The 21376-nt window shown below is 38.0% G+C and overlaps 1 protein-coding gene across 1 annotated transcript; it reads left to right on the top strand.

The window, feature by feature from the left end:
* Positions 1-27: 27 nt before the first annotated feature.
* LOC113492733 (protein Wnt-11-like) lies at positions 28-21367 on the top strand. The gene is made up of 7 exons (XM_026870364.1): positions 28-1596; positions 13342-13577; positions 17745-17961; positions 18069-18350; positions 18727-18889; positions 19288-19541; positions 19858-21367. Exons 1-7 carry the CDS (start codon positions 1526-1528, stop codon positions 20033-20035), a joined length of 1401 nt encoding a protein of 466 aa, XP_026726165.1. The 5' UTR covers positions 28-1525; the 3' UTR covers positions 20036-21367.
* Positions 21368-21376: the final 9 nt, after the last annotated feature.

The following is a 21376-nucleotide window of genomic DNA, read 5'->3' as shown; positions in this document are numbered from 1 at the left end:
ACTATCAACTTCATAAATAAGGTCCCTAGATGATTAATTTTATAATTATATTCGGTGTAATTTTTCTACCATGAATTTGATTCTTACACCATAGCCTTATTATCAATACTTTGTTTAAATAGTTCTACGCATAAATGGAATATTTACATAACTATAAATAATTATATGGATTGTCAATTGATGTTATTTACTTAAACGCATATATCTAAGGCTTACTTTGGGTGCCCAATGTATTATAATTTGGAGTTAGTGTATAAGTAGTGTGTTACTATTATTTCAAATTTATTTTATTATGTATGTAAAAATAGTCGATATAAATATATGATTAAAAAAATAAACTGGCTCTTAATTTCCTAGTTGGATGTACCTACAGATGTATGACATAACTCGTTCGGACATCGCGAATATTTTTGGAAAGGGATGCTTTAATTTTTTTTGTGTTTTTACAAAATAAACCCTAGTGCAGGTCTACGATAATGAGGGATTACATAATATTTTTAGTACAGAAGATACAAAATGATATTTTATTCACTAAACCACGCTGAAACTTAAGTTTCTTTTATTTACTTTCTTAATAGAATATAAGATTTTTTGGATAAATTTATAATAACATATAATACCCTAATAACAGCGCTGTTACCTATTTATGTTATTATAATAAAAGTAAAAGCATAAAAAATCTCGAATTATCATAATAGGTAGTAAAAATAATCTAGCGCGATGTTTTATTGCGGTTTCTTTTATAGCTTAAAGATCGCGGCAATTTTAGTTATCTGAAGCAGAAGGCAGTTTAAATGATAAAAAGTAATAGTGCTCCAAGATGGGTTACTGTTACGACTACTCTAGTGGCATGTGAACGGGTAAATAAGCACCGAATCCGCGCATAATAGGCACAATGCTTCACAATGAATGAATGCCCACTCGACTGAATTGATAAGTGGGTTGTACCGCTTGCGTGGGGAGCGCGTGTCCGCCCGCCCGCCCGATTCATCGCGCACCACGTCCAGGGAACCTAGCTTCATATTTATGCCTAAGAGAATGCGCCCTCACTGAGTGTGAAAAAATTAAAATGGTTTAAATTAAATAATACATCTGCAGGATATTGCAACGTGGGCACTTTTTAGATACATAGTTGCCCCAATTACACATGTAAATAAATTTAAGTATGTCTTAATTAATTTAATGTACTAGAACAAGAAAATAATGACTTCATAAAAAATAGAGACGAATAGTGAGCGTCGCATCTGTAGCATGGGCTTTTTATTCTGTGACGTAGTTGCCGGTCGCGGCGGCGCGTTTTGTCTGCCTGACCACTGGTCGAGAGCGGCAGAGGTGGTCGCAGTCGTGCATTCTGTCGCAGTCGCAGCTAGGGAGCGCTCATCTCGCTACGCTCGCTTCTCATCTGGCTCTCTCGCGACACGCACCATTTTCCCGCCAAAAATCGCGATCTTTCGCAACATTGTTTTATTTTAATGTAAAAGTTGAAGTCAATGTCATGTAATGTAGTGATCGATTTTATTTTGTGATGCGTTCTTTTGTTGTGTTCATTTTGTTCTTTGTGTTTTTACCGAAGTCTACGAAGGCGATACGATGGCTGTAAGTATTTTTTTTATTAAATACCTAGTATTTAAATTTCATTCGTTCATTGTCAAGTCCTGAAAATATACGGTAATGCGCCGACATAATGATATGTATTTAATAATTGCATGCTTACGAAAACAAACAGGAGCCGCTTATAACAAATTTGCTCGTGTCTTTTACCCAAACAATCCAATTGATTATCAAAACAAGATTCGAATTTAATCGGTCCAATTAAGTAATGTTGAACGAATCTTTTTTATACCTTTTTGTGTGTACCTAACTGTTAATGTTTAATGAAGAAAAACGTTGATAAGTCAATAAAGTTATATTTAATACTGAGAAAAGCCTTTTAAAATATTCAGGTATTTTAAATAAATAAATAACTAACACCTTACTATTAGACAAATAAATAAACTGATCTTTGGTTTAAAAAAAACTTCCTTTTTTAATGATGTTGTGTGGTCACCGAAAAACAAAGCAAAAAATAAGTAGTCGTATGGTCATTACTCATTTCAATGTGCTCAGGTGCAATAATTTTGTAATTACAAAAACCTACGCTAATTATTGATTTTAGATACTTCACTGCGCCGTGCAGTAATTGTACGTTTTAAGTGTAATATAATTGTAAGCTCAGCTTTGATGATAAAATAACTTTGATTCCAATTAATTACTACCGTATAAATCGAAATATGAAATTTACCTCAAACAAAATAAAGTGAGCGCAATTTAAACGTTATTCACATTGGGAATGCCTTTGCCATGATATGTTCTGGTGTGTCATGCGTCAATCATCACCACACACTACCTCCAGAAAATTAGGTACTTGTTATGAAAATGATTATGCATTCATTTGATGCGCTCACTTACAGAAGTTGGTTAACATATAAGTACATACTTAGATTTTTCCAAGAACTGTATACAATCAATCAAAGCGTTTCGTTGTGTTATCACTCTTGCTTTAATCTTTAAAACTACGCTACAGATTCTGATGCGGTTTTTAATTCATAGAGTGATTCAAGAAAAAGGTTCTAATGCATACATGAACCTATAGTATCTATAGTAGAGAACTTAAATAATTTTAGAAGTTCTAATTTTTTACATTTTTTACGCAGTAAGTAAGTACTTGCATACAAGACAGATCAATTATATAATGTTCTACAATTTTGTATACCTTAAAAAGGTGTACACAAAAGTCTTTGACAGCATAATATATTGTCTATCTTTTAAGTTTGTGTCACTATAACTATTATTTTGATATTTGTTCAAAATTTGTTCAAAAACTATGCTTGCTCGTGAAGTAAGTAATATAAGGATTCAGCTTATCGAAATAAATTATATATACTGAAATTCAATAACACCGTCACTTGCGTCACTTGCGGCCGCGTTGGCTATGAACATTGTCTCTAAAGAAATATTGTAGATAGGTAACATAAGCATTGCAATTGTGCGAAGCTGGGAAGATCGCTTGTCTATTTACAAAATATACGAGCGATTTTTTAAATTTTGTAATTATTTTTTTTTTATTTAATCTGCCTCATGACTGGCACCACATAAAACAAGGAGTTAATTGCAATAATCTATAATTAACGCCTTTTGATTAAAATTTTGTAACACCAAATTCTACATGTCATTGAAAAAAAATAAGTAGAAGGTACTTGCTAGATAATCAGAATAAATTAATAAATCAGCTAAGCGACTTCTGTTGCTGCCGAAAGCTGCCCTTAATATCTACTTTCCCATACATTTATATTATTAACCCTTCTATGGCTTGTATTAAATTGATATACTAATTCCGCTATAATCAATGAGAAACTTTAGAAATACGATACCCAATTTATTGCATATGCATTGAACCCTGCGGCGCTCTATTCAAAGTATTCAAACTCTAAATACATTATGTTTGCTGATTGGTCAACCGTTAGTATCTTAATTATTTTAAAGCTAGAGTGCGTAAACACAGTATGTTGTCCCAAACTGAAAAAAATATCTAATTTTCCCAAAAGAAACGTTTTTTTAGTGCTACACTTAGATGAAGCAATCACAAAATCTAATAGTCAATTAAACAATATTTATTAAAATTATACCCCGATACAAATTATATCTCTCAGAGGTTATACAAATTTACTCGTTGAAATTTACAAATTGTCCCGTCAACTTTTGAGACATTCCACCTAGTGTTCTATAGCCTTTTTGTTATAAAATTAGAAATTATTGTTTGTGTATGCAGAATGTAACTATAATGGATTTTTCAAAACATACACTATAATGATTTCTTTTTCTTTTCTTAGAAGCAGTTACGCTTTCGAACAGTGAATACTTACACTGTAGAGCCCCTTATTCGTTTACTTTTTAAATCGTATTATATACAACTACTCAACGTAGGTTCTGTAAAAAATTAGACATAGCTATATAAACTGCCAGGTATACAATAACTGACATTACGCAAATCAAACAACAAAGTCGCAACCATTACGAGTTCAACATAATTATCGAGTGCTTAACGCGAATTAATCAATACAACCATCACAACAGTACAAAACGGTACGAAATAACAATGTTATTGTACCATTTGAAACATCCAAAGGATTTAAAGCGGTTGTAACGGGTCGGTTCGCCCCGTCCATCGACGCTCCCTAATTGAACATTGCACTAATGAGCAGCGTTGTTCAGTTGCAACCCGCAATTATTCGCCCCCGAGATTACACTCGGTAATATCCCGGGAAATGTGAGCTTTAGTACGAACACAATTTTCGGCAGTAGCTCTATGTAATTATTTCAATATTACGGTTGTGATGGTATTTATGTAAATTGCTTAGTTAATGTCCTCCGGCTCCGGTGCCTCGTACAATTTGATATGTATGAAATAAGGGTGTACATTATATTTATTAATTTCTTTATTGATGTTTGTTTACGATAAACTTCTAAAAGTTAAGTTGAAAAGGTTTTCGTACACCTACGACGCATCAAAGATGACAATATCGTTGATAGGGAACAGAAAAAAAATTCTAAGCCTCTAGTAGTACTTAAAGTACTTTATTTACATTCATGTGTTTTTGGGTCAGAAATCTTTAATGGCGTCATTAAAAGATTCTACAGAAAGTTTTAAATCTACATTCGTTTAGAGTACTTACTCATAAGGGAAATTGATCCTTTTTAAAAATGATTTATAATAGGCGTAACAAGATAATATCGTGAAGTTTTTAATCAAAAAGGGTTTTTTTGTTCTTGACGAACTCTTAAAAATGTTGATGACAATCTCCCTAACTAAATTTTTATTAAAATTTTACTGATGCCATATTTTTTTATGTTATTTAAAAAAAAACATCTCATATATAAAAATCGCATGTCGCAGTGTACGAAATTGAACTCCTCCGACACGGCTCGACCGATTCTTATGAAATTTTGTGTGCATATTGGTTATAGTTAGGTCTGAGAATGGAAATATTCTTTTTCATAGCTCTATTTTTTTACTCCCTAGAACTCATTTTTATGGCAAAAGGCAAAGGTTATGGCAAAGGTTTGCTAGGACAGAGAGTAGAAAATAAAAATCAAGTTTTAAGAGTGGAGCGGTCACAAAATTTCATGGGTGACTTATATTATGTTATTATTACCAATTTACTTTAGCCTATTTCACGTTATCTGACTTACAATAGGTAGGTAAATAATGCTTATTACACACCATAAAACCTTTCATACGAAGTTGCTAACTGCGGTTAAAATTATGTAGTTCCAAGACAATAGTCTTAGATTGGTTTTTTGCAGCAGCATTAAGCTGGATTATAAAAATGTGCCCACTCCTGCACAGATACCTCATATTTTACAGTTTCTAATATTTGAGACTTCGGCAAGTTTAAATATTTCCGGGAACGTTTCCAACGGTCGTGTAATCTATTTTTATATTTCCACATTACTTTGATATCCAAAGTTTAACAGTAAAATGTCGACGTGCAGTGATTCCGGTGAGAGGAGCGGTCGGAGCGGGCTTAGCTTTCGCTGAGTTAGCAAGGGCCGTGTGTGGCAGACCGAAAAAAATAATTTCCCTCGCTCGAGTTCCCACTGTGACTTTTCCAGTCGGCCGTCCCGTGCATCTGGCGGGACCTATTATTAGGGGACGGCTCTTAATGCTTTCTTAGGTATTTTTATATGGCTGCCGTCTTAGTTTTTACGATTGTGATTTTTATTGAATTCCCCTTTAGCGTTACGTATAGCCGACGACGTATGCTTGCGAGTGCGGACGAAGGTAAAATATGAGCCACTTAGTGAAAGATTTATTTTATTGCACGAGTTGGACACATATAACTTACATTTTATTTTCTTCATAAAAAGTTAATATGATGTCAAATGAAAGTAGAAGTTTTTCAAAATGCTGGTAAAGAATACCTTACCCTAAAGTTAGCACACCTATGTACCTTTTACGAGTATTATATAAATATTATATCCATGTGAAAGTTTTTGACGATGGATAGATGTATGGTAAGCTTTAAGCGAAGTAATTGCCGCAGGTTCGATTCTTGCTTGCATAAAGCATTTTCTAATAACATTTGGAATTTGACGATTTCTGATTCTATCCTACTAATATTATAAACGCAAAAGCTTATAAGTTGCTCTCTATATGTTTGTTCCTCTTTCACGAAAAAACCGAACCGATTTAGATGAAATTTGGCACACAGATAGTTTGTAACCAAGAATAACACAGTTTTTATCCCAATTGATGGTGCCGTGGGAACATTTTCAATTAGTACTAGCAGGCCCGCGGGCCACAGCTAGTGTCTAATTTGAATGTAATAATTTGCTTGTTAGGCTTTCATGACAAAAATACTTAACCAATCGTCATGAAACTTTGCACAGAGTTTTTTTGTAGCGATTAGGAGTAACATTTGTTTTTACTTTTAACCAACTAAAAAAGACCAGAATTATGCTTTACGGCGATATACCTCAAAAAACCGCAGAAATTTATCAAAATTTGAAATATTACCCTGCTACATGACAGGAAGGTAGAAACAACCTATTGCTTGTACTTGTATTATTAATATCTCTAAAACTAAATCTGCCAACTTTCACGAAAGCTTACAAAGGCCGGGAGACCGGGGCACGAAATACCTACCTAACTGAAATGTGAGGGGCTTCATAGAAGCTTAACTTTGTGCAGTCAGTGAAGTTCGCAACTTTCAGTATTGAGTAGGATCCCGGTTGTATCACAAAATTTGCTTTAGCTTCGTTGAAGATACTAACAAGCTAAGTTCACCTCAAGAGGAGGTAAATTAAATACATCTTTAAATATACTGAAGGGCGCTTTAAATACACTTTGATCGTTGGAAATAGATATTGTTCATCACTCCTATCGGGTGGTAGGTACATTAAAGTTGTGCTAATTTATCTTAGTGAAGAACAAACGATTTAATTCCTGGACATCGCGAGTGATTGTTTTAGCTGGCCGTCGAAGGCGGAGCCGGCAATAAGTGCAACAAATCGTGGTGTGCACGATTCATTTGATCTGACACAAATTTATCCACGCCGCGGCGCTCTTTATTTACACCGCAGACGATGTTCAGTTTGTCCTGACAAATTCATAAATTACCGACATCCTCACCGCCACGCATTTGTTCGCCTTTTATTTTTGTCACACATTTCTTGTTCGGCCGTATCGACGGCAACCTTTTTGATGTATGCTTCATTAATCAATTGAAGTCGCTGCGGTATATTTTGAACCATAAGAACTGAATTTGAATGGTTTAATGTACATTCCTAAGAAACAAAAATTGATACATAGAACGTGGATCTCTATTACGTATTTTTGAAGTTGTGAGAAATTTATCTGATAACAAAATACTTCTTTTTTACTTGTAGGTAGTATAATAGACTGAGAACAGTCGTAAACGGAACGGTTTAATAAAATCTACCGACATAAAAACAATTAAGATAAAAAGTATGTCAAAAAATCGCTTCAACACTTATTAGTTACAAACACCCTACAAAGGCACATATAAGATGAAGAGCGTGGAAGTAACAAAGTCATAGGTAGAGGTGGCAATATCGGTAATTAGCGCTTACATAGCCGAGAGTCGGGGCGAGGCGCGGGGCGCGGTGCGGCACTCTGTCTGGCGCGGTTGACTCACGCGCGTACTTCCCGCGCCCGCCCGCCCAGCTCACCGCTCTAGATGCCATTTTCCGACTTTATTCATCACATTTGTATGTTCAATAGTTTTAAAGTTTTCGGAGTTTTCCTTTATTTTCAAATAACACATTCTCATTTTTTAATAGATTCAAGGTATTACTTATAATTTCCCAAATTACAATGTCCATAATTACTTTCTATATGGACCTGCTTGCTTATATTTACCTACATATGTATGAAACATGAATTATATCCGTACTTAGGCGTAAACCCCACATAAGCAAAACAAAAAATCGTAAAATGCACAAGCGGGTATTCGTAATGATAAAATCCTACATCGGTATAACGAGCTATCACAAATTTAATATGTCGTTTTGTCCAGCGTGCCACAAGCATTTCGCTATAAAGATAAGGCACGTCTCCTCACTTCGTTCCCTTTCACAGCTTGCAAAAAATCACTTGTTATAATCTGCTTCATTTCTCTTGCAGGATTACTTGACAAGATTTATCGGCTGTTTTTTACCTTTTTACTCATCCGACCACATCCTCACATGACTAAAATAACGCAGCTGCAGTTTCTGAATGAATGTCGAAATACGTCTCAGAATATCCAATAATGTTTGGCTATTAACTGGCTGTTAAGGCTTATACCTTTATTTATGGACTCGGTTTATATTGACACTTAAAAAGTGTTCAACTTCAATCTTGTTTTGTTTACGAACGTGAGCGTGTTGTTCAGCGCCAGTTCTGCCGTTCATATCTATAATGAGTGTACCAAAATTCAGATTGAACATCAAAGAAGAGAATCCAAAGTCCTTAACTACTCTACTCCACACTTATCACACAACTTTAACCAAAGACAGTGTGAAGCGTCATGCTACTTACATGTATCAAAATGAAACAATTGTTTCTTTCAGCGCGGTGACTTAAACAAATAGCCATTGTATTGGACAATTTGTCGAGTAATCCCTGCATTTGTTTCAATTATACCGGCTTCCTACTTGATGGCCACTTAGGTACCTACCTACATTAAATCCAATGGGATTTTCTGACACGTGCTTGGCATAAAAGTTCGTTGAATAACGCAATTAAACCAGCCTTACCATACGATATCCATTTAAACATTTGTGATATATCCTCCACGTTAATGCGCTATTACTATTCTCAAACGTGAATTTCATACTGATATTAAATTTTGCAAATTTTCATTTGTATGCACACATGTACGAAATTGGTCTTGATTACAAATAATAATCACTTATTAGGCACTTTCTATGTGAGTGCGTGTGTCGAATGGCTCATAATTAGGGCATCATTGTCCCGTGTGTAATGGAGCGCGGCAGAAGATGTAGACCGGGAGGCAAAGAATCCAGAATCTTGATTATAACAAATTGTGATCCTTCGGTGACATTTCGTATTTGTTGATTCGATAGTAGGTATAGTCCGCGCAATTACAGGATGTGGGTTCGAGGATGATTTGACAATTGCGTACATTGCCATAACAAATTTCGTTTTAAATTTGAAGGGGCGGCAATCAACAGACAGGTGAGTCATTAAGATAAATAATTTAAAATATAGTTGACAGAGATGTAAATAATTAGTTATGTAGCTATATGACATCTTATTGTTGTGTGATTATAAACGGTTACAAAGATTATCTACCTATTTGGCATCAATTAAATACGCATTTTGAACTTTGATTGAGCTAAACTTTCCTTTAAAGTTCGGCAACATTGTGGATGCAGGCGCGCCGGCCGCAGGGCGGCTGGCGGCTGGCGGTACACACGCCACGACAATCATACAGCATTTAATCATCATTAAAGCGGAATCAGCGCCTGTCCCGATGCCGCGCTGCACCCGCGTCAGCTGTATTGCGCCCCTAACGGGTTTTTTTACTTTAACGCGTGTTTTAGATGACACTTTAAAATGTTTATTTTCACAATTTTGCATGCCTACACATCGTTTCGTCGTTTACGCAAATAACGCATTTTTCTTGCTTATGGTGCCCCTACATATTTTTACATTGTCTACCGGCAGGAAATTGAAAACACGTTTATATTATATGCAGATGTACCACCCGATCTACCCTATTACTATAACTACCTATTCAAAAACTTGTGAATTGTAATTTTAGCCATTTTTAATAACAGTGTAGTTCTGTTATTGCGCAGACATATGACCCTTTTTGGTATTAGAAAAATTACATTGTAACTTGACGGCCCATTTTATCTACATAAACAACACAAAGAGATCTACCCAAAAAATGCTGGGTGGTCTTTTGTGCCGACGACCAGTTATGACAAAGCGAAACCCTCTGCCCCTCGCGCGGTTCTTTGTCTACCAGATCGAGATAGGCGCGTAAAATTCGATACGGGAATTATTTTATTAGATCAAACGTACACGTGCGCGGCGTGACGAATGCGATAATGTTCCCGGCACCGCGTCCAACAACCCGAACAATTACATTCCACATGAATTAACCATAATAGTGCGATTACGGAAGCTTCGGGCTCGCAGCACCGTGACTCGATGTCCGGACTCAATTGGTGCTGCGCTATTCTACGGATGCGTGCTGCGTAGCTGTTCCCAAGTTTGCAGTTGCTATTAAAGTCAGGTAGTTGCATGCGGCGCGAGTGACGTGCGTCAGCCGTCAGGCAGCTCCTCCGTGAGTGCTGACGTCGCGTGCGCTGTCCCTACCACATTACACGGGTATTGCCTTTCCGAGGGATACTAAACAAATATAAATAAGCCTTTTTAGCTTTATGCAAAAACTTTGGCTCGTCAGTAAGAGTTATATATGTATGTACGTTAGAGGCCCGTTACACGCATGCAAAACCTCTATATTGCGACAGTAGGGAAGAAATAGAACCTGCGCTAGGTCCTGCTAACAGATTTTGACTTGAAGATAGCTATAGGCCAAGATCCAAGCTGCCAGAAGTTACGCTAAACATACGTTTACTTCTTCGCAGACTTTATTTGTAATTAAAGATCCTAAACCTCTGGGGTCCGGCGTTCTTGCTTTTTTTAGTTTATATGCAAGTATTTATATAATAAATATACCTATGGATATTTACAAATAACACGTATACGTGCATGTTTAAGGTAGTTAATAATATACATGTGTTATTATTGTACGCTTGGTTCTACATATAGGGATACCTAAATGTGCAACCGACCAACGGTGAGGGGTCGGTTGCGGAAATAATGCATTTGTAATGACCTCAGTTAAAACACGGTCTTCACGTAGTGAAACTCACTATTATAATTAATACTTAAGATATAGTCGTTTTATAACTTTTTTAGCGTTTAAGTTTACGAATAATACTTATTTACGAGGTTGCCTTATTCAGTTAGTTTCAAAACTATGGTATAAACTCAACCTAGATAGTAGAACAAAGCGAGCTCCCCTTATAATATTGAAAACGGAAACATCGGCAACGCGTGTCCTTGGCAGGCACGACGAAACGTCAATGAAATTTAATATGCCGTCTGCGATAACCCAGTTATTGTAACGTTAACTGTATATAAAAAGCGGCAAGTACGCCTGCCGCATCCCTCGCCGTCGGCGGGTAGTACGGACTGCCCGCCCGCCGCCGCCGCACGTAAGCTCCTCTTGCTACGAACTTTGCTACGCACGCATTAGCCGCCTACAAGACAACACTTTTATAACGCATAGATAAATATGAACGATATTAAAAAGCACACACTAAGACATTGTTATAAGCGTATTAGATAAACTTTTTATTTAAAGCTTTCCTCTAAATGCAATGGTAAATTCAGTTAGCGATCGTTATCTGCACATACAACTACGTGTTGAGTTAGCCGGCGCAATGGTGCGCTAACAGTGACGGATTGCCACCCTCTCGGGGGCACTCGGCAACACAACAGTTTCACTTGGTTAACTCTTATGGCTTCTGTACACAATAGCTCGTGTTCGACACACTACCGCAGCGCTTTCTGTTTGTGGAAAGGAATCATCAATCAACATATCCATGAGAGTTAAAAATACAATAATGAACGCTGATCCGTGATTGGCAGCCATGATTGTGTACAGAATCTATAGTAACAAGTATGTAGATACTAGTGGTAGATAATAAAGTGGACGCTTTACAGAGATTTTATTAATTTTAATGTGAGTAAGCAATTTGTTTTATTCAATTGCATATTAGTTTGCCTAGCATAAACACTGTTTCTATACAGAGTTCGAAAGGTTAATGAAAATTAATTTTTTTGGTTGTTGACTCAAATATTTCATTTTGTTTCAGTTTATGAGTACCAATACGAATGATACTTGAAACTAGAAAATGGCTGTATTGAAGCATATATAGTGGTTGCTGAGTTTCACGATGAGTTTGTTCGTTGATTTACGTCAAATTAAATCTTCAGTAACAAACCTTTCAGAGATGGTTGACAAAATATCTTCCTCTGTCACAAAAGAAAAGAAAACTGAAGAACGTCCGAAGAAAGATGACATCCTGTACAGCAGCTCCATGTACAGTGGCTCCATTCACAAGCCCACTACATTGGGGTTCGGAGTTCGCTTTTCTAGCCAGGAAGATGTTTTTCAAAGCCTGCCCATGCCATCGTCTAGACTTCGCAGTCACATGTCACTGCCTAATTTAGGAAAAGCCGAAAATGTGTTCGATAAACCGTCCGGGTCGCGACAGGACAACAGACCCAAAATTGTCGAAATTGACGAAGAGAGACGGGACAAAAATAAACCTGACATATACTTGTCATCGGAAAATCTGAGTGATTGGATTATTGCGTCTATTAATAAAAGACCGCACTTCGATGATGCTGGAGATACGCACCCCATGGATTTTTTGGAGAATATTAAGTACTACATATCCGAATTAAAAATGGCAGAGGAAAAACAGCTACCATTCATCGTGTCGTGCTTAGAAGGAGTACCGTTAATGTGGGCTCGCTGTTTTAGAAGTGAATTCAAAGATGTGGAAAGCTTCTATTCAGCTTTTGAACAAGAATTCTGGGGCCCTGATAGGCAAAAGGCAGTATTATACGACATGAAATTGGGGAAATATGATGAGGGGAATCCTCGCTCCAGTATGTCAGAGTATTTTCTGCATAAAGTGTCCAATTATAGGCACCTGACGCCGCCACCCTCCGACTTAGAAATAGTTTACTCCTTGGCTGCTCATTTTCCGACTGCCGTAGAGCTAGAGCTACGACTTGCACCGAAACCTACGCTACGTGAGGCATACCACGTGCTACGGCGTAGAGAGGGTGAAGGATCGGATTTTCTTCCAAACTATTTATATGAGATGTGTGAAGCATTCCAACGTGGACAACGGCCAGAATCAGCGAGACGCGGTGACGGGTCTTCGTCTTGTGTAGACTATGATAAAAAAATACCCAAATAATAGTCACTGTTTTGCACTTATTGTTATACGTATTTACTCACTGCCATTAAGTTATAATTATTATTATAGACCTAAAATAATTGTTTCTCATTAGAATAAAACATTTTCAAAACAGATTCGATGGATGTTTCATTTATCATAACAATGTCCCATTATAACAAAGCGGCTTAACCCACGTTATAAATATCAACTATAATATTATGATTAACAATAGTTACACTGCGTAAGCCCATAACATTGGTTAATTTGATTTTGATGCAGAGCATTGCATGAGAGCGAGGGCAACTGGACGGAGAGCGAATGCCTGGAGGCCCGGCGCGCTGGTTGGCTATGGAGCCAGCAGTCGCGCGCGTGCCGGCGCCAGCCCGCCGCCATGCCGCACGTGGCGGGTGCCGCGCGGCTCGCCCGCGCCGCCTGCCGCGCCGCGCACGCCGGCGAGCGCTGGAACTGCTCCTCCATTGAGCTGGCGCCTAGGTTCACGCCCGACCTGCTCACTGGTAAGTAGTTGAGTACCAACATCTTCTAATCACACGATTTTTAATCAAAATTTTGATAACCATTTCACACCGATTCAGATACAGCATGTTCCTATTATTCTTCGTCATTTCATTACATGGCTACGTTAATTACTCTTTATGTATAAAACCTGCTCATTCTGTAACAAAAACTGCGCTGCATGCTGTTTAAACATGATGACCCTTTTTATCATATTTACAATAAGGTTGCAACTTTTATCACTAATTAAAGGAAAGCGAGTCAAGTTTGTCGAGTCTTTTAAATCACGGTGGACCTATTGTACGAGCGCGGCCGGCGTGACGACAGCGCCCTTTCTTTCAGCGACGACGGTGCACGGAACCCGTTCCGCTTCGAGCATTCTTTTTATTTACATGTCACATGGACATATTTATCACTTCTCGGGTAATTAATTTTAAAGGATCCTATTGTTCATTTTCAAAATATATTTAAATGCACTGTTGTTAATTAGTCTCTAACAAACCGTGTCAATAAATAATGGAAGGAGCAATCGTACCGATGCCGATCGAAGCAGTATGCCACAGAAGGAATCTTATTAAATAACCGAAGACGTCACGCGATGTCTCCATAAGTTAATGCCGGCACGAAACTCTTTAAACGTAGGCCGACGGCACAGCACGCTTGTCTCGTAGCGGTAGCGTGACGTGACTGCATAGTAAGTAGGTAAATATTGATCTAATATTAGAAAAAAACACGTCTGAACCCACTACGTATAGGAATTGCGGTCAAAGGCTAGCAATTGCCTTTGGCTACTCAATACTTTATCAATGTCCGTAACAGAACGAGTTTTCAGTCTGTTTTAACGCTATCCAATTTCTTTTTGCGCCGCTCTCTACAATCAGTGTTCCAAAAGAGACGGTGAAAAAACAACTATCTAAAAGTTAGGAATAGAAAAGAAGACAAACAATGGGGAAGTTTTTTCTAGTTTTAGCATGGTCGGCGACATTGTGTAGTTGGCAGCGAGCGCGGGCCGGATGCCGAGGGCGGACTACTGCGAAATACGGAGCATTGTTTTTGGTCACCATTTCGGCGTCCGTCTGCCCACTTTAGGAAATTAATTGACACGGAACGTTGTCGGCTACAAACAAAATCGTTAGGAATCTTTGGAGTGCTCCCGGCTTGATACATTTTAATTAAAAGTTTTACGAAGCGAATAAAGTTAGCGGCAATGAACAAAGAATAACTTTTCTTTCAGACCGGGGCATAGTTAGATATTTCAAGACCGTATAATCATAATATTAGCTTTGTGATTCTAAAATTAATAAAGTTAATTACCATGTGATGATAAAAGAACTGTACACCACACGGGGAAGTATGATTAAATAAACATCGCACCGACAATTCTGCGAAGCTTAAATATTACGCATAAGGTCACATAAGTGTAGCCGGTGAAGGATTAAATGAATACCTACGGGTCTAATGAATGTTTTGTTTCTAGCTAGAGTCGTCACATGTTATGTGTTAGGTTTTGCTAAACGTTATTTGGATTATATCCCACGCTATCGATAAGACCTTAATTGTACTCCTAACCTGTATCCGTAGATACTCTGTAATTAATATCACTGATGTTAATCTATAATGTACAATAAAAAATATTTCAATCCATTTTCCCAATAGACAGGGCCATTAATTTCCGAGGTAAATCAAATCGCAAAACATCTGCATAAACAAGTGACTTCGTCTCGGCAGTACATTATACGCGTCATTTGTAGTTCATGTTCGACGTGACAGGTAGTGCCTACCGCCGGCGTCACGGCATTGCAAATATTTGATATTATTATTGTTTTGAGTCATTTCCCTTTACACATGAAAAATATACCGGTAGACACGCATTATTTTGCGACGTTACGACATTTTTTAACCTACTTCATCACGAAGATTACAGCGAGGAAGTAACCCTATATGTCATGATTGGGTTTTTTCATGCAGTCATTTCGTACTTGACAATATACAGACTATACAGGGTGAACAATCATATCACTGTAATCAATAAGTTGCTTAGAAAACAGCAGCATTGAGAAAACCATCCTTAATTAGATATATAATAATTATAAATGGGAAAGTGTGTTTGTGTGCCTGCGTTCTTTCACGGCAAACCGGAACGAGGAATGGACGAAATTTTATATGTGAAGATAGTTGAAAGGATGGAGGCTACGTTTTGTCCCCTTTAAAACCCCCTTTTGGTCTATTATCCTAACGGTCTATTCAACACAAAAATAATTTTTCAATTTGGACCAGTAGTTCTTGAGATTAGCGCGTTCAAACAAACAAACTCTTCAGCTATATATATTAGTATAGATTATACTTTTATCCAGTCTGTAACAAATGCCACTCGACTTTACTCTGCCACTTTAAAGTAGGTTAAAGGTTGTATTGCAGCTCAGCTCGTCAAAAAAGATTTACGTCTAAATGAAATTAATCCGGCTATTTTTAACTGCCGCAATTTCATAAATTTCCAGGTAGCAGACTACCTAGACCTAAAAATAAGCAATTTAAGTTTTCAATTCAATACACAAAAACCTTTCAGCAGACACTATGTAGTTATTTCATAGTAGAAACATACATACACTAAAAAAATTTTTTTTCAAATGTACCTAGCTGCTTCTGCTAACAAGCCCTTGAGGCTATTATGCCAAGAAATTAACTAAGTTAACAATATGAATCAATCTTGCGAATCCTTATTGATGAGAAAAACCTTTTCTTCTGAAAACCATGAAAGTTATCTTTATACTGTTAAATTAGAAAGACGATCGAAAGCTCGTCTTACAATACGATCAGTAGTGTGGGCTTAGGGTCGAGGTACAGCGAGACGGACAAAAGATTTAATTACACGCATGAATCAAGCGTGCAGGGTGCGGGGGTGGCGCGGGGACGGTGTGGGGGGGAGAGGGACGTCATTCAGCGATAACCGTGAGCTGTGCACTCACGCGCGGTCTTCGCTGGCGATGTGTTGTGTGATAAGCCCGTCAGATGCCATTGTTTAACTCTACTAAGGACGTGCGGGCTTTATCGCTCTGCTTTCGTTTATTATTAAAAACGATTCACTTTGTAGGGAATACTGATCCGTAAGATTTGTATGAGGGTCTGAGAATAGCAATTTCTAACGAAGGACAGCGGCGTTTTTCATCATCTGGTCACAAATTTATGAAATTCGATGCTAGTTTCGTAAAAATTACATTATGATGATAATATCATGCCTTATGAAGACTTTAAAATTTAATTTAAATGTAATTCGTGACGAAATTAAAAATATAGAATATAAATATTACTACCTAACATAGATACTGTACTAATATTTTCGAAAGAGTTGTATAATAAAACATTTTGCTGCGTGGTAATTTGCATTTGAATGTGCCCTGCAACGTACAATTATAGAAGCGTTCACTTGCAACTGATTGCTTCCGTTGAGGTCGCACCCTATAATAATGAAATATAGCATTCAATTTCATTTCTAAATGCCAAAGGGCTAGTACTTGCACAATGGGGGAGGCACTGAGGCAGGGAATGACGTTATACCAATATCAGATCTATTAGTTATTAGGTAATAGAGGACAGTTGAATGCCCTATACCGAATCCGATAAATAAATTACATTTGTTAGAGTTTGTTGGGTAGCCTAAGTTTAACGTTTAAATTAATAAAATAGTGTTACGAATTTGAAAGCAGGCGAATAAATATAATCTTCTTCTAATATATAAAATTCCCGTGTCACGATGTTAGTTACCGTACTCCTCCGAAACGGTTCGACCGATTTTTATGAAATTTTGTATACATATCGGGTAGGTCTGAGAATAGAACAACATCTATTTTTCATACCCTAAAGTGATAAGGGTTGCTCACAATAAAAAAAAAATATTTTTTGTACGAAATTGTTTGTTTTTATTTTTTTTATAATGTGGTATAAAAAATACATAGGTACAACTAGAAAAAAAATTCGGCAAAACAACGTTTGCTGTGTCAGCTAGTCATTGATATAAATTAAATACTCTATTCATAGGGTTGTCTTCAATTGCGCCAAGAAAAGCGCGGATGCGGAGCACTTTTCTCGGCACAACTATAACACCTTATTTACAAATAACTTTAAATTTCTGAAGCAATCATTCTCATGTTTGTAACATTTTGTTCCTCTAGGCACTCGCGAGCAGGCGTACGTGTACGCTATGTCGGCGGCGGCACTAGCTTGGTCCATAGCTCGCGCATGCGCTGCGGGCTCGCTTCCAGCTTGCTCGTGCGCAGCCCCACCTCGCGCCCCGCCGCGACCGCCGCGGCAGGCGCAGGTTACTCCCGCTGAACCACACGCACGGTTCAAGTGGGGCGGATGCGGGGATAACTACCAGTGGGCTGAAAGGTATACCTACAGTATAAAATCAGAGTCATTAAATACAAAAACACGAATACAAATACAAAGTACATATTCAAAAATTATTGATTACATTATATGATTCATATTTTTAGATTCGCAAAACAATTTTTGGATGCCCACGAAATAGACGTCCGGGAGGGCAAAATAGAGAATATTATCGAAGAACCAACGACTACGGAGCCACCGACAACCACGACAACATTAGAACCCACCACTATGCCTCCCGTGGTTATCCTGGTGGACGATCAACCAGCGCCAGCGAACACTAGTGTGGCTCCAAAGACGAAGAAGAAAGGACGCCGGGGACGCAAGCGTTTGCCGCGGTCGCCGCGACGTGGGAGGCCTACAAGGAAACGGTTCAGATCTAGACAGAGGTTAGCATGTTACAGACTTTATTATAATTGGTAAGGTTGATGTACAGGGAATGTTTGGGAGCAGTGCAGATATGTACCGGGACTCTAATTACACCTACGTTTTAATTCCTAAAATTCTACATACCGTAAAACGGGGTGAATAGAGGGTTTTTTGGGGTGGATAGAAACAGAGTTTTTATTAAAATTTGGACGTTTAACTAGACAAAACATAAAGATTATACGCAAACTCACAAGTATTTCATAAAGTAACTGTGTCTAAGCATTTTAATGTAAGAAAATATTCATGTAACCCCCTAAAAAACACTATTTTCTATTCACCCCTTGAAACTCAATACACCCCGTTTTACCGTATGTTCGTTAATATTTTTTTTGTCAGATATCAATACGAAGACAGAGGCTCAAGATACCGAAATATAGAGTACCGAATGGCGGCTGACGACCCGAGGTTTGATCCCCAAGTAGACCTACAAACACGGCTCGATCGACTGCGACCTCTCATCGCTTCAGCCAACCTCATGAACGGGCGATTTGGACGAAAGGTATTTATTTTCTTTCTTTGATGAAGCATTCTTAACTTTGCTGATTGTTTAAACATGTCCTACTGCTATTAATATGTTTTATTTCCGCCGAACCGAAACAGCCTGAAAGCTTAACAGCTGAGACGTATCGTCGGTTATCTGCATGTATTCATATAAACGAGATTTAGGTTCGATCCCAAAATTGGCAAAGTACGAAAGTGACTTTTTCAAAAGTTATATGTAAGTAGGTACTTTCTTAATTTTTATAAGACACCACTGACAGAAGGTGAAGATATCATCGTGAGGAAACATGGATTCGAATGTTGGAATCTGAAATCGCCAATCTGGATTGAGCTAGTATGCCATGGTGACTAATGCTCAAACCATCCCTATACCAAGCCAACTTTTGAGCCCAACAGGCGGTGTCAAGCGGCATGCGGACCAAGTGCACGTGTCACGGCGTGTCGGGTTCGTGCTCGGTGCGCACGTGCTGGCGCGCGCTGCCGCCGCTGGCGCGCGTGGCGGCGGCCCTGGCCGCGGCCACAGCGCGCGCCGGCCCGCTGCCGCAACACCGCCGCGCCCGCCGCGCTCGCCCGCGTCTGCGCTACGTCACGCCCAGCCCCGACTACTGCGAGCCCGACGCTGCTGCTGGCTCGCACGGCACGCACGGCAGGTACAATCAACACGAACGATAAATATCTATAAACTGTATACATTCGAATGACATGTATTCTATCTATAAGCTTATTTACTTTCACATGTCTCTTTGTCTGTCATCGAATCTTGCAAGTGGTGTGACACACATCCCGGCTTACGATTAACTTGTTTTTTTTTTCATATATATTTTATAATGATATGGAGCTGGTAGTAAGTAATGAATGTTTTTTTCATCTTTCTAAAAAATATTACCAAAAGACCGCTGGATTTGAAACAATTTACTTACAAAAGTGTCTTTTAAATCACGTACTTAGATTAATTTTGTGTATTAGGAAGTGCAACGCGAGCCTGGGCAGTGCGGCGGGCGGGTGCGGGCGGCTGTGCTGCGGGCGCGGGAGGCGCGCGGTCCGCTCGAGCCGGCTGGAGCGCTGCCACTGCCGCTACCACTGGTGCTGCCGCGTCGACTGCCAGCTGTGCCGCCTCACCACCGAAGACCACTACTGCAACTGATACATTCGACTCCACCAAGGATTTTAAAACAAGGCGAATTTAAATGCCACCTCTTTTAATAAAACTCAATAATTACGCTGAATAGGAAGCTAGGCTAAACCCAGGAAACCCATTTTTTATTTAATGCGTGACAAAATTAGGAACTGTAGTTAGTACGGCGTACCCTCCATTTACATAGCGAGCATGTTTCATTCAGGTGTAAGAAGATGCTGCTCTCTACGAACTTCCCAGACCAGAACATAATGGTCGTTACTACTTCTGCCACTGTCCTCAACTCCGACGTTTTCCCGCTACATAGATTGAACTTGGTTTCAACTTCAACTCACATACACATCCTCCCATACTTCTAAACTTGTATTGACAACAAGTAACCCTGCGTTATTTTAGAACATGTTCGTTTAGAATATAGTACAAGTCAACTTCTGAACTCACTGAACTTGAGTACTTTGAAACTTTTACAGAAAATAGCAGCATTTTAACCAAAGATTTTAAACAATTTGAATATTAATAACTAGTCATTATGCCTTTTTAAGTAAAGTGTAAAATAGTCCCGGTCTATCTATATAGTAGGTATAGAATAAAAAGTAGAAGTTAGCGTTATATTGTCATACATCCTGCAGTACTTAGAACTTAGAACATACTTTATCGCGTTAAATTAAGAATGTTTGTTATTTTGTGACATATCGAGATCTATGATTTTAGTAGATATGTATCGTAATTTAGTAAGTATTTCCTAATGTTTTGACAATAAAAATAAGTATTTAATATTAATCATAGTCCTAAAACTTAGCTGGAGACTCAGCTTTACAGGTGATGTTTTAGAGATTCTCTCGTGAACGAAAATACACATTCCAATCTATTTAGTATCTATAGGCATCCATCTATTAACCATATAACCAATTGATCATTCATGATCAAATGTTCTACAACAGACAGACACCGCATTTAAACTCTTTCAATTTCTCTAACCCTTTCCTGCAGAATTTATCAGACGAAGTTCTGATACATTTATTCAAGCCGTGGTTATTTTATCATTTTTCAACAGAAATAAGAAAAGTTACAAACACCTGTCAAGTATCACCTACATTGTTGTACATATTATTATACTCATACATAACTAGATTTAGGTACTTTTTCTCTGTCAACGTGATTTTAATAAGTATTTTAGTATTTTTATCTACTGTCGTTTCATGTCGAATGATAATTTTATTTCATAGTATTATTGTAAATAAAAATCGTACTTAGAAAATTCCTTGTTTCATTAGATTGTAACTTATTGTGTTGGTAAGTATAAATGTATCAATATACCGAATATACTCATACTCCTTAAATGCGCCATAA

This window comes from Trichoplusia ni, chromosome 4 (assembly GCF_003590095.1).
Source record: "Trichoplusia ni isolate ovarian cell line Hi5 chromosome 4, tn1, whole genome shotgun sequence".
Taxonomy (NCBI): Eukaryota; Metazoa; Arthropoda; class Insecta; order Lepidoptera; family Noctuidae; genus Trichoplusia; species Trichoplusia ni.
This window is presented reverse-complemented; position numbering and strand designations above follow the sequence as displayed.

Bases quoted from the DNA above. Each gene is read 5' to 3' on its own strand.
- LOC113492733 (XM_026870364.1), top strand. From the start codon at position 1,526: ATGCGTTCTTTTGTTGTGTTCATTTTGTTCTTTGTGTTTTTACCGAAG. The intron at 18,351-18,726 runs GTTAGCATGTTA...TTTTTTTGTCAG, and splicing joins CGGTTCAGATCTAGACAGAG to ATATCAATACGAAGACAGAG. The intron at 19,542-19,857 runs GTACAATCAACA...TTTGTGTATTAG, and splicing joins TCGCACGGCACGCACGGCAG to GAAGTGCAACGCGAGCCTGG.